Source organism: Oratosquilla oratoria, chromosome 44 (assembly GCF_046742065.1).
Source record: "Oratosquilla oratoria isolate Oo_2021 chromosome 44, ASM4674206v1, whole genome shotgun sequence".
Taxonomy (NCBI): domain Eukaryota; kingdom Metazoa; phylum Arthropoda; class Malacostraca; order Stomatopoda; family Squillidae; genus Oratosquilla; species Oratosquilla oratoria.
Window position 1 is genome coordinate 11,178,793 of NC_134820.1, and position 14,704 is coordinate 11,193,496.

The following is a 14,704-nucleotide window of genomic DNA, read 5'->3' on the forward strand; positions in this document are numbered from 1 at the left end:
GGAAGAGCCAAGCAATGCATTGGCCACCCCTCGGGAGGAAAGCCACTAATGTATACAAGGGAGGTAGCCAAAGTCAAAAGGCATAAATCCAATAATGTATACATACCTTCTCTACACATTTGATACTTTTACCTCCACTACTACAAGATAGGGTTGGCAAAAAAGCAGGTAAGCCAGTTTTACCCACCTAGGTAAAAAAATAAAGGTACCCGGGGCTATTTTCCCCCCATGCAAGGGAGGATAGGAGTGGTGGTGGAAGGGAGTGGAATAGGCGGGAATAGGTATGTGCAACTTTGCCATAGAGGTCCCAAATATACTTGTAGGCCCTTTAAGTATCAGTTGCATGCTATTGAGCAGATTTTTGCCTCTTAATAATACATAGTCAATATCTCTGTATTCAAGATGAAAAAGTGATAAATTTTGTATTGCCCACTTTAGTTTTTATTGCTTAATAAAGCAGTGTTTCCCAACCTTTTTTGGCTGCGACCCTAAATCCACTCTTAGCCTGGAGTCGCGACCCTAATTGTAATAATAAATTTAACCATTTCATGTTATATTTCTACGTACTTGCATAATGTTTATAAACTTTCGTTTTTATAGTTCAGTTTATATTTACTAGCACAATGAATTTAAATACATTTGAAACTTGAATGAAACAAAAAAGTTAAAAAAGGAAACTTTTTCATATTGGTTTACACAATGTTTTTCCTCTGTGGTTAGCAATATTTTTATACCTTGTTGATGATAAATGTAACCGATTCACAAGATTAATATAGTGAATTACATAAAAAGGTCTCTTGTGTAAGAACCAAATGATATACTTGAGGAATTAGCAGTAACCACACTAAAGAAAAAACAACAAATTACAAAATTTCCTAAATTTTCTTAGTGGCTACCTTGAAACTGTTTCAGTTTGTGGACGAGGTTCTCAAATCTGGGCTTTATATTCATTGCTAGAGCACACCGCAAGTCATGCTGAGGATCCAGCCGGTTTCTTGTTTTAGTCTTAATCGTAACAAGACTTGAAAACCCTTGTTCACAGAGATATGTTGTTGGAAAAGGGAGAAGAGCTTTTTCAGCCTCCCGAGTCAGAATGGGCTTATCCTTGAGTTGAGTCCAAAATTTTGAACATTGGAGGTTTTCAAAGCGTTGCTTCTGCACTTGATTTCCCTGGAGGTCTATAAGTTCTTCTTGAAATCCTGGAATATCTTCTCCAACCTCTGTGACATTCACAGTGAAAGCATTCCTTATCCAGCTATGCTTTTTCAAGTCAACATTTTCAGGAATATACCTGTCCATTTCTTCCTGAAGATTCCTCAGATGATCTTCGACAATATTTCTGATATCAGGCAGGAATATATCTGATGAATCTTCCAACATAGCACTTAGTTCTGGAAAAGCTGCAATTTTTCCTTTGGCCAACTTTTCTCTCCAGAGAGCAAGCTTTTTCTTGAAGATGATTTTTTTTGCCAATATCCACCATGGTGTGATTTCGACCCTGCATGTCTAAATTGAGTTTATTCAGATGTGTGAAGATATCACTTAAATAAGCAAGCTTTGCTAGCCAAGAAGCATCCTTAAAGCAGTCTGCTAGTGTATGGCGTTTTTCATAGAGAAATTTTTCAATTTCAGATTTTAGATCAAGAACTCTTGCCAGGATCTTTCCTCGAGATAGTCAACGGACATCAGAATGGAGCAACAAGTCTTTGTAATGCGATCCCATCTCTTCACACATTTTATGGAAAATGCGTGAATTTAGAGCTCTGGCTTTGATGAAGTTCACTATTTGTATAGCATCACTTAGAACTGCATGGAGGTCTGGTTGCAGACGACGCGAAGCAAGGTTCTCTTGGTGCAACAGACAATGAATTATGATGACATCAGGGTTCTCAGTTTTAATGCAAGTAACAAAAGCCACACGACTTCCCATCATTGAAGGAGCTCCATCAGTGCACACGGCCAAGCAGTTTTTCCAGTCTAGATAATATTTATTGAGAAAAGTTGAAACATTATGAAAATATTTGACAGCGCATTACAGAAGAGAAATTCCTCCAAAATGTAATTTTCTCCACTGTACATTACAAAAACCATCAATTCAGGATCATCAATTTGCAGAGAAAAGTGCCCTGCTTTTTTCAGTGCCAAAATTAGCTGATAAAATATCTTCTGAAATAAGATCAATCCTACGTTTAATGGTATTGTCAGAGAGTGGTACTGATTCAAGTTTCTTGGCAATGTCTGTTGCACCAAGAGTTTTCACCATTGCCATTGCTGCTGGTTTCACCAGCTCCTCTCCAATGTTATGAGGCTTTTTAGATTTTGCTATCATCCATGCCACCTCAAAGGACGCCAAAGAAGCCTTCTCCAGTGAAAAAAACGAACTTGAGGGAGTATCAATCCGACTTCGTTTAATTTGTTCTTCTTTGTCTTTCCAGTAACTCAGTGGTTTTTCAACAAATTTTGGATGGACTGTTTGCAAATGACGTTTCAACTTATTTTCCTTCATAGATTCACAGGCAAGGACTTGCAGGCACTGGAGACACTGAGGACGTATGTTCCCGGATCGTTCTCTCATCTCAGTGAATCCAAATTTTAAGAACTCGGGCTTGTACACCAACTGTGTTTTGCGTTGGGCCATTTTTTCAAGATAAAAGTCAGACCTGGAAAGAAGAAATAAGCAAATGTTACTAATACATGCAAACACTTCTAAATAATAAAACAGTATGTGCACTAATACAGCAATACACTCAACACACCGATACTCATGTTACACTTCTCTCCACGAAAAAAAAAACTGCTCCCCAACAGTTGATATCAAACTATCTATCCTTCATTACGCTATCAAATCAACAAATCATAAAATCATCAAACTATCTATCCTTCATTACGCTATCAAATCAACAATAGCTATATTCAACAACAGTAATTTCACACATACAGATATAAGCAAAGAGGGCGATGGAAGGAAGGCATTTACGAGTTAAAAAAATGTACGATGCATGCAATGCTTACTTTTTCTGGAGAAGTAACGTTCTTTCACTGCTGCAGCGTCACACATGACTGCTCACTCAGGCGGACGCAGACTGTTCGGCGGCCAATACACGTATTGTACATGTAAGCTACTCACTCGTACTACGGGTGGAATTCCACAAGTATAGGCGTTTTATGGCCGCTCCTCGTTTTGTTACTATGTGATCAGTAGAATCTTTACTTAGTCTTACTAAAGTAAACTTAGTAAAGCAAATCCATTACATTAATCAAAATCAAAATGTCACAATATGTGAATTATTAACATATTTTTGTAAGAACCTCTGGCGACCCTCAAAAACACCCCCGCGACCCTGGGGTTGGGAACCACTGGCTTAAAGGGTTTAGGGAGAAATGTCAATGTAATGGCATTGGGAGATCTTAATGCAAGGGTAGGAAGTGAATGAATAAATAGTGGTTAGGAAGTGTGGAGTTTTTGAGAAAAAATTGTAGAGTCGGTGTATCTTGGAGTTGATAGCAGATAGTGTTCAGGAAGAAAGTCCAGCATAAGCACACATGGGAGAGGGTGGTAGGGGTTTAACAGATAATGTAGTGGTAGGCAGGAGAAGAGTAGGAGTATTGGATGCACATGTTCTAAGAGGAGTGGGGAAATTTTTTGGTGGAAGGCAAATTGAGAGTGGAGGATAGATGGAGAAAGAGGAAAAGGACAAGGTGGGGAGATGCTTAGACTAAACTGCTTAAATGAGAAGGAAAAGGAGTACAAAAAGCTGAGAGAGGAATGGGAGGGAGGGAAGGATAGAGTAGAACTAGGAATGGGGATGGTTCAAGTAGGGAGTTGCGCTGAATGGTCTACTGGCTCCGGCGCTTAGCCTTCAAACCCAAAATTCCATAAATCGATCAAGTAGGGAGTCTCAAGATGTGCAAAGTTGGCATGTGGAAAAAGGAGGATACATACATATACCAAAGGCTTTTCCCCCCACATGGGGGTAGCCAAAAAGAAAAAGGAATAGAAACCACTCCCACCCATTCCATTTCCTATATATTCCAATCCCCTCCACCCTCCTCCTTCCCTCTTATCTTGGCACCTGGATGATGGGTCATTCCTGCATCCTGTCCACTGCCCTGGGTCAGAAGCAGTGTTGCAAGACATAGCACATCCACAGCAAGGCCGCTTCATAAATTCGGCGACCCCCTCTCTCTCCGTCCCCTCATGCAGAAAAGGAGAAGATGGGGAGAAATCCCTTCAGGCTACGTCTTTTTGTTTTTTTTTTTTTTTCCCCCCCCCCCCCCCCCCCCCCCCCCCCCTTCCTCGTACATCCTCACATACCATCCCCCACCCACTCCCCCTCATGCATCACAGCTTCATCTATACACAACCCCTCTCCATTCACCCCTATCTTCTGTCCTCTCCTGTCCTTCCTCCACAGACATTCCTCTTTTGTAATGCCCCATTCACCCCATCCATCCATCTCATCCTAGGCCGCCCCCTCATATTCATTCCTTCCACCTCTGCCTTCCACACTTCTTTTACTAATCTTTCTTCACTCATTCTTTCCATGTGTCCAATCCATCCTAATACCCTTTCATCAACCCTATCTCCCAGTTCCCTTTCCACCCCTGTTCTCCTCACCTCCTCATTTCTCACTCTAGCCTAGTAACCCCTATGATACTTCTCAGACATTTCATCTCAAACACATTCAAACTCCTCTCTTCCTCTCTCATGTTCCATGTTTCTGCCCCGTACAATGCTGTTGGCACAATCACTCCTTCATATAACCTCCTCTTAGCATCCATTCTCAGATGTCTATTTCTCATTACACTTTTCAATCCACCAAGGCTTCCCTCAATCCACTCGCTTCTCTCAACCTACATTCTACCTCCACCCCCACTCCTCCCTTTCCTGCCACATTCGCACCCAAGTATCTAAAACTATCCACTTCCTCCAGTCTTTCACCCTTAATGCTCACCTCCAGCCTGCTGTCACTTTCTCCCCTTGTACATCTCATCACCTTACTTTTACCCACATTTATCTTCAGCTTCCTTCTTTCACACACCTTCTCAAACTCTGTCACTAACTTTCTCAATCCCTCCTCTGATCCTGCTACAAGCACAGTGTTGTCAGCAAACAACAACTGGCTCACCTCCCACTTTTCTCCATTTTCTTTAATCATCTCCAACCCCTGACCCACTACCCTTGCATTCACTTCTTGCACTACCCCATCCATGTAAAGATTGAACAGCCAGGGCGACATAACACATCCCTGACGAAGTACCACCTTTACCTCAAACCATTCACTCTCTCCATTTCTAATCCTAACACAAACTCTACTACTCTCGTAAAAATTCTTGACTGCTCTTAACAGATTTCCTCCTATCCCATATATCTGCAGTACCTCCCATATTGCCTTCCTGTCTACCCTGTCGTAAGCCTTTTTCAGATCCATAAAACCCCAAAAAACATCCTTACCTTTTCCTATTGCTTTCTCACATATGTCTTACCACAAAGATCTGATCTACACAACCCCTACCTGTCCTAAACCCACACTGTTCCTCACCAATTACTCCCTCTGTTCCTCTCCTAATCCTCTCAATCAAGACCCTCCCATAAGCCTTCCCAACTACACTCAACAAGCTGATCCCTTTGAAACTACTACACTCACACTTATCCCCCTTTCCCTTGTAAAGCGGAACTATACAGGCACTCCTCCAGTCCTCCGGCACTCTACCCTCTCTCAAACAAACATTAAACAACCTCACCAGCCAGTCCTCCATCACTGTACCTCCTTTCTTCAGACATTCTGCATGGCATCCATCCAGACCAGGGTGGATGGTAGGAAATAAAAAAAGGGTATTGAGTAGTGGGGTGATGAAACAAAGAAGGTCGTAGAAGAGAAGCAAGCATTCACAGGTTGGTTACAAAATAAAACCAGAGAATCATACAAGAGGTACAAAGAAAAGAAAAACATAAGATAAAGGAGAGCAGATGTGAAATGGGGTATGACAAAATTGTAAAAGTAATAAAATGTTTTGGAAGGAAATTATGAGGAGGCAAAGTAAAGAAGGTAAAAGGTGCAGATGGTGAGATGATAATGAAAGAGACACAGTAAGAGGAGGATGGGCAGAGTATTTTAAGGAGTTGCTAAATGTGAAGGAGGATAGAGAGGGAAAGGTAGTTGCAGTGAGAAGCGCTAAGAAAATGACCGTGATAAATGAGGAAAATGGAATAAGGAAAGATGAGATGAAAGCAGTTATTTAAATGATGAGCACATAATGCACATGGGTTTGATAGCTCCAAACTTCAAGTTGCCTTTTGCTCTCCAACTACGACACTTGAAGAAGGTCTTCACTCTGGACCTTCCCTCTACGAGCAGGAGTACATCTCTCCAAGCTTCAAGTTGCCTTTTGCTCTCCAACTATGACACTTGAAGAAGGCCCTCACTCTGGACTTTCCGTCTACGAGCCTAGTATTCATTAAAACCTGAGCACCATAGTGTTGTAGTGACGTGATGCATCCTACGACCCGTCACACACTGATCAAAGAAATCTTCGGAACTAGCCTTTCCAAGTTCCCGTAGTTGGCTAGCGTAGTTCGCAAGGGTGTCCCTGCCAGCCAGCGGTCAGCCAATCAGGAACTTGGAAAGCTCCTCACGTTCCCGCCAGCCTCCTTTAAAAGGTCGGCGTTTCGCCGAGATGGGCAGAACAGTACCGACCAGCGCACAAACTACATCTCCTCGTCCAGTCTTCTAGCTGTCCCATCGAGCCTCGCCGTCATCATCTGCTACCGCCTCACTGACGTTAGGCTCCACGTCCAGCTACAACCATAAGCTCCACTAAGCTGTGGCCTTAGTCCGAGCTTCACCTATATTTCTCATGTGACACTTCTAGTGTCGCACCTTGTGGCTAATTACCAAAAGAAAGAGATTAGATATTTTGTGTTGATTTTCATTTGTCCTGCCGTTGTTCCGAACTAAAACTACTACAGTGTTATTGTGACTTTTATTTCCCTGGCTTGTCTGAACCTAACCACGACATGAGAAACGAGGAGGGTTGGGGTTAGGGTTAACTCTACATACATATACCAAGGCCTTTTCCCCTTTCAAGGGAGGTAGCCAAAAAGGAATAAAATCATTCCCTGCATCAAATTTTGCTCACACATACTACCTCACCCCCCATTCCCCCACCCATTCCACCTTGTGCATCACATCATCATCCATATATATCCATTCTCCATTCATCCCTCTTTTGTCCTCTCCCATCCTTCCTCAACAGACATTCCCCTCTTCCCCAAAGCCTCCACCCCATCCATCCATCTCATCCTAGGACGTCCCCTCATGTTCACTCTCTCCACATCTACCTTCTCTTTTACTAGTCTTCACTCATTCTTTCCATGTGTCCAAACCATCCTAATACTCTTTCATCAACCCTATCTCCCAACTCCCTTTCCACCCCTGTTCTCCTCACCTCCTCATTTCTCACTCTAGCCTAGTAACTCCCATCATACTTCTCAGACACCTCATCACAAACACATTCAAATTCCTCTCTTCCTCTGATATGTTCCATGTTTCTGCCCCATACAGTGCTGTTGGCACAATCACTCCTTCATACTAGGGTTAACTAAGCTACAACAAAGGACATAAAAACTCTTAATATGAATTTAAGTGGATATAGATCATAATAGATGCCAGTATTAAATGCAGTTCAAAATTACATTTCTAACCTAAATGAAAATACAAAAAACAAGAATGAGAAGACATTTATTTTACCTTGATCAAAGGATTCTAAACTTTAAAACTATACCCTGGCTTTTTGCTGCCTTCAGAAATTTTGTATTATCTTAGATGTTTTTAGCGAATTCCAAGTAACTATCTTTTATGCTAAGACATGAAATTCATTCGTAATTCAACAGATCATCGGTTCCTTTCATCTCGCCGTATAGATGACATTAAACTAAAAACTCCCACAATATGATGTTCCAGGAATTGGTAGTACAAAAGAATCTATTTTGAAAACTAATACATTTACAGTCCATAGATTTCAAAATAAAATACCAATTTCTGCTTGTTTTTGAGCTTATGAAGAGTTCAGAACTTTTGATATTGTCGAAGTTTCTTTGAATTAATTCTACTTCATATAAAAAAAATCATCCATCTTTGATTTAAGCTTTCCTCCTAGATTCAATTTTCTGAAACTTTGGGATTGAATGGCTTAAGAAACTTAGATTTGACAATTTGCCGAATGTTGGATTTTCATCGAAATAAATTGTTTTCCAAATACGTGATGGCAGAAGTAAGAAAAGATTTAAAGCAGCCCTGTGCAACCTGCGGCCCCTTCTCCTAAAAATAAGCTATAATGCGGCCCTCAAGAGAGAGGCCTTTCATTTGCTAATGAATGGTCAGGAAAATGTCTGTGTTTAATCATTCTTATGATAATAATCCCAGTTAACCAATATTAAGTAATTATTTATGTTTGTACATTATAATAATAAGGTATGGTAGCCTTTCATTTGCTCATTTATAGTAGGGAAAATACATTTGTTTCGGAGTTCTTATTTTTGTGATCCCAATTTAAATAAAATCAGTAACAAACTACTTATCTATCTTTATCAGTATAATCTCACATAATATGTCTTCGATCGTAGTAAATAACATGAAATAGTAAGGTTATGTGGCCCTCCATACCAACAGAGTAGTGACTAGTGGCCCTTTGGGAAAAAAGGTTGCACACCCCTGATTTAAAGTCTACAACTATCTTCGAGCCTTATCAGTACCTAACATTTTCAATTGTTTTTTAATTTGAAAGCCGAAAAATTCTTCCACATATCGAGCTCTTGTTTCTTAAATCTGCCATGATCTTGAAAATATCTACTGCTGTAGTTTCAGCCTTTTCAAATTCTTTAATTGATCATTTAAATACCTCCATTACATGTTGCGAGAATGTTAGATCAATTCTGATAATTTGGGATATTTCTGCGGAATCATCATCAATGGAAAGAAGTTTATATAACTGTTTAGAGCAATCAGTTGGCCTACTTTAAGAAATTGGAACTCAAGGCTTTCCAAGAAAGTAAAATTCTTTCAATACATTGCTAAATCATCTAGTAGGTATATGCCGAAAGGCCAAAGACTGTATCACCTAGTAATCAAAAGTTTTGCATAATCTCACATACAGCAATAGTTTTCAGCAGTATTGATTCAGAAATTGCTGAAATATTAGTTGCTCAATGCCTCAGACCGAATTTAGAACATGCTGTACTAATGCGGAGTCAAAAGAGGACATAATAAGATTGGAATAGATGCAATGAATTATCATCGAGTGGATGTCAACCTCGCAAGGTTCATCATATGCAGGCTGGTGACAATGGATATACTGTAGTGACGTGATGTATCCTATGACCCGTCACACACTGATCTAAGAAATCTTCAAGTTCCTGTAGTTGGCAAGCGTAGTTCGCAAGGGTGTCCCTGCCAGCCAGCGGTCAGCCAATCAGGAACTTGGAAAGCTCCTCACATTCCCGCCAGCCTCCCTTAAAAGGTCGGCATTCTGCCGAGATGGGCAGAACAGTATCAACCAGCGTACACAACAACATCTCCTCGTCCAATCTTCTAGCCGTCCCATCGAGCCTCGCCGTCATCATCTGCTACCGCCTCGCTGACGTTAGGCTCCACGTCCAGCTACAACCATAAAGCTCCACTAAGCTGTGGCCTTAGTCCGAGCTTCACCTACATTTCTCATGTGACACTTCTAGTGTCGCACCTTGTGGCTAATTACCAAAAGAAAGAGATTAGATATTTTGTGTTGATTTTCATTTGTCCTGCCGTTGTTCCGAACTAAAAATACTACAATACCATTGCTGAAAGGGAGAAAAGAGAGTTTTGTATAATCACCCTGTGTGAAAAGACAAATGCATTCATGTAGTCGGGTACAAAGATTGTAATATTACGCATTTTATTATAAGCATAAAAAATGTGGCTGAATTAAAACGATGGAAAATACAGTAGTACATCATTTTACATGTCAGGCAGTTCACATACACTCACATTTCAATACAACTTCCATTTCTTCTTTAGCAAGTGTGTGATAGGGCCCAGCATTGTCCACCGATAAGAGCTCCGAGTTCTTATCCTGGAGGGTAGCTGACGATCACGAATTCAACGCATGGTGCAAGCAAAAGCACCCCTAGACCTCACATTCACTTGTGATCCGAGTTGTCCATAGATAACCGTGGAGCATCTGAAACTTTCGATACTTCAAAGGTTTGCGACACTAACTAAGATTACAATAAGAGATGTAGTAACGCTAGGCCTGTATCAAACCAGTAAGTCATTCTTAAGTGGTCACTTTTCGGTAAAACCCGCTTGCAATGGCATTATTCATATGTATCAGAAACTGGGTTTCCAGGGAGATATAGGGCTTCAGTCCCAAACTACAGGGTGGTCCGAATGTCTTGTCATCCCTACCAATAGAAATACAAGTATTGCAGTAATACAAAATACATGTCCTGGATTCAGGTTGCTTGTAATTGTATGGGCACATGAGCGTGTGCATTCAGGTAAGAGCATGGGGGCTGTGCGACATGATTTCACTGAAAGATTCGGCAAACCAGCTCATCCGAAGATGACAATACTGCGATGGGAACATTTTGTTCCAGTGTTCTTATTTTGTTCTATCGTTCTTACAGTAAATAAACTGAACCCAGGATATGTATTTTGTATTACTGTAATCCTTGTACCTCTATTGGTAAAGGTAACAAGACAATCGGACCACCCTATACATTAATTTCAAATATTCACTTTTTTTTTACTCATGACCCATATGCTGCATCGTAGTAGCATCTTGCGCCAGTGGCGGGTCCAAGAAAAAAGGTGTGTGTGTGTGTTTGGGGGAGGGGGGGAACTAACCTGAATTTTGTAAATGAAGATGCTAACCTCAATCTTGTAGATGACTTTTAAAGCATGAATACGATGATTTCGAATACAAATTGAAGTATACAGTATGTTCTCACTGTTTTTTGTTTTTTTTTCCAGAATATTGGGCAAAAGAAATACGTAACCATACATTTTAAAGATTTACCCCCCCCCCACCCAATAATGGGTTGAATATACTTCAGCCACTTTGATACTGCTTTCTGCCATGTACCGGTGTCCACGTGGCAGGTTTCTCGACCTCTACAATGAGGTAATGAAAGAATATATTGTGTGTGTGTGTGTGTGGTAAATTGAGATTAATTGTCTTATTATTAGTTTTATATACATGTAGATGGTGTTAAAGAATTGTATACTGGTGCTGTAGATTCCTTATATATGTGATTCTCATATGTTTTATACTTTGTAATAGGTTTAGATCCTATACAGCACCTTTAGTCGTGTGTATCTAATTGAATCCTATGTAGACATCTTTTGTTTGTGTCAAGTTATTGATACGAAGACGTTCTAGACGTCGCTTGTTTGTTTACATCCGCTTGCTAATAAACTCAAAAGGCAAGACCCCGTTTTTCAACTTTCCTCACCGACACACTGCTACAGTGGTGACGAGGATTTGTGGATTTGTGTGCTAAAGGACTGATTTAAGTTTTAGAAGACAGAAATAGCTGCCTTTCCCACTGATGGTGGAGAAATCTAAGGATGAATATATTCTCGCCTATTCACCCCATCGGAACCGTCCTGGCCACTCTGGATTCGAAAATAGCCTTGGTTTAGCAGGCTACGAGTCATTAGTTTCACAAGGAAACAGGATTTAATGCAAGTAGATTTACAATGGCAAATAACTCAGGTAAGATTGACTGTTTTGACCCCAATAAGATTAGATGGGAGATATGGCTTAGTATGCTGCAAGCTCATTTTGCATACAATGAAATCACTGATGATAACAAGAAGAAAAATTCTTTATCAGTATCATTAGGAAGTGATACGTATAGCACGCTTGCCTCCCTGACTTCACCTGATTTGCCACATGTGAAAACCTATAATGATTTAGTGAAGCTTTTAGAAGCACATTACAAGGTAAAACCGAGCTATCATCGGAGTTTAATCAAATTTCAGAATAGAAAGAAAAAATCTGATGAAAGTTTAAGAGACTTGTATGCTGACTTGAAAAGTCTAGCCAAGGATTGTAGTTTTGATGCCTTATTTGATGCTCGAGTGAGAGACCAACTATTCATGGCAATAGAAACTGAAGTGTATTTCCCGAACTTAGTTGCTGAGAATTTGGATTTACAAGCTATGTCTTCAATGGACATTTTAGAGAAAATTCTAAATTTGGATAAAGCTTTTGTTGGAGAAAAGCTCCCGACTACTGAAGTGGGGGTTAGTTCTGAATATGTTAATAGTCAGAAAAAAGAAAGTTGTAAGCATTGCGGGTATCCACATAAAAGTGAGAACTGTAGGTTTAAGCACCTAACTTGTTCAGTTTGTAACACAAAGGGACACCTCAAATGAGTGTGCCGTTTTGATAAGACTGTGTCTGGTAAGCCACACAGTGCCCAGAAAGGATCTTTTGGAAAATTTACCAACAAGAAGATGTTTGGAAAAAAGAAAACTAATATGGTTTTCGAGGAAATTTCTCAGGAAGAGAGAGATACTGGTAGTGATGATAACCAATTGTTACATTTAGTGGATCGACCTAGCCTTCCAGAAGTGGTTAGTGTTGATATTTCTCATGAACCTGTACACAGTGTTGTAGGTAAGGTTTTGCCAGTGAGAAATAAGATTGATATTAATATTGAAGGTCATAATGTACCGTTCGAAATAGATTGTGGTGCCAGTGTGTCTACCCTAACATTGCATTGGGTTAAGAAATTAGATTTATCTTTGGAGCCTAGTGATAAAATTTTGAAGGCTTATGGTAATAATGATTTGCATGTTTTGGGTAAGGTTTATGCAAATATATTTTATAATGGTCACAATGTAATTCAAAGTTTGTATGTAGTTGAATCTAATAACTCTAACTTATGTGGAAGAGATTTAATGCCTAAAATTGGTATTGCACTCACAGGTATAGAGGAAGGAGTAAATGTTTTGGATTCCAAGGTACAATTAGATAATTTTTCAGCTGATTCTAGATTGCCAATTTCATGTGGTGTAGCAAAGGTACACCTAAAGAGCGGTGCTGTTGCCTAGTTGGAAAAAAGCAAGGCCTGTGCCCTACCACTACAGAAAATTGATAGAAGATGCTTTAGAAGAGTTAGTTGATAACAATATCATTGAACCAGTACATTCTAGTACTTGGGCAGCTCCAATTGTACCAGTGTTAAAAGCTGACAAAAAGTCAATGCGTATCTGTGTAGATTTCAAGGAGTTAAACAAAAGTATTTCATGTGACCAGTACCCTTTGCCTAAAGTTGATGAAATCCTTGCTGTTGTTGGGAAAAGCAAGATATTCTCAAAGATTGATTTAAAGGATGCTTACTTACAGGTGCCAGTAGATGATGAGAGTCAAGAATTGCTAGTAATTAATACGCATAAAGGTCTGTTTAAATATAAAAGATTACCCTTTGGACTTGCATCATCTCCTGCCATCTTCCAAAGATTGATATCCCAATTATTGATGAATATAGATGGAGTAGTTGCCTTCTTAGATGACATATTAGTCGGAGGAGAGACTAAAGAGGAACATGATATGAGATTAGATAAAGTGTTGAAGGTATTTCAGAAACATAATGTTGCTATTAACAAAAAGAAAACTGTTCTGAATACCAATTCCTTAGAATACTTAGGATATGTCATTTCAGGTGATGGCATAAAACCTTCACCAAGGAAACTTGCTGCTATTTTAGATGCACATATACCAAAGTCAGTAGGTGAAGTTCAATCATTTTTGGGTCTAGTAACTTATTATTGTAGGTTTGTAAGAAAATTTTTCAAGTGTATTAGCACCTCTGTATGATTTACTGAAGAAAAATGCAAAATTTAAGTGGTCTTCTGTTGAAGCAAAAGCATTTATGACTGTTAAGGAAGAGTTAGCCAACTCTGATTTACTAGCCAATTTTGATGGTGAACATGATGTTATTGTTGAAGTAGATGCTTCACCAGTAGGAGTAGGATGTGTGTTAATTCAAGAAATGAATGGTAGTCCAAGACCAGTTTACTTTGCAAGTAAAAAGCTGTCTGCTGCTGAGCTAAATTATTCTCAGTTGGACAAAGAAGCTCTAGCGTTAGTGTACGCTGTAACTAAGTTTAAATATTTTTTGCTTGGACGTAAGTTTGTGCTCCGTACAGATCACAAACCTCTACTTGGTTTATTTGGTAGTGAGAAACAGATTCCTGTCAATGCAAACGCAAGAGTGCAGCGTTGGGCATTATTGTTATCCCAGTATGATTACCAATTGTGTTTTAAATCAGGCAAACAAAACATTGTAGCAGATACCCTGAGCCGTTTGCCTGTATCAGATTCTGTTTTAGACTCACATACACCTGCTGAATATGTGAATTTAGTTGAAAATTTGGAAGATCAAAATATTTCCTATGAAAGGGTTAAGGTTATGACAAAGAGTGATCCGGTTTTGAGGAAGGTTTTCCAATGTGTTAAATTTGGGTGGATTGATAATCCTGTTATTTCTGAATATGCAGCAGTTAAAGCAGATTTAAGTATATATGAAGATGTGTTGCTATTTAGGAATAGAGTAGTTATACCAGCTGAATTAAGAAGTAGTGTACTTTCACAGCTGCATGTAGGTCATAATGGTATCAGTGCTATGAAGGCTGAAGCCAGGAATTGGATA

At 39.6% G+C, this 14,704-nt stretch overlaps 2 protein-coding genes across 2 annotated transcripts; one reads left to right on the plus strand and one right to left on the minus strand.

Annotated features, from left to right (window-relative positions):
* The first annotated feature begins 58 nt into the window (after window positions 1-58).
* LOC143022207 (uncharacterized) lies at window positions 59-13,759 on the plus strand. The gene is made up of 2 exons (XM_076180316.1): window positions 59-168; window positions 10,056-13,759. Exon 2 carries the CDS (start codon window positions 11,742-11,744, stop codon window positions 12,420-12,422), a length of 681 nt encoding a protein of 226 aa, XP_076036431.1. The 5' UTR covers window positions 59-168; window positions 10,056-11,741; the 3' UTR covers window positions 12,423-13,759.
* Window positions 886-2,638, minus strand: LOC143022277 (zinc finger BED domain-containing protein 5-like). The gene is made up of 3 exons (XM_076180420.1): window positions 2,188-2,638; window positions 1,784-1,977; window positions 886-1,506 (listed from the first exon to the last, which is right to left on the minus strand). Exons 1-3 carry the CDS (start codon window positions 2,636-2,638, stop codon window positions 886-888), a joined length of 1,266 nt encoding a protein of 421 aa, XP_076036535.1.
* Window positions 13,760-14,704: the final 945 nt, after the last annotated feature.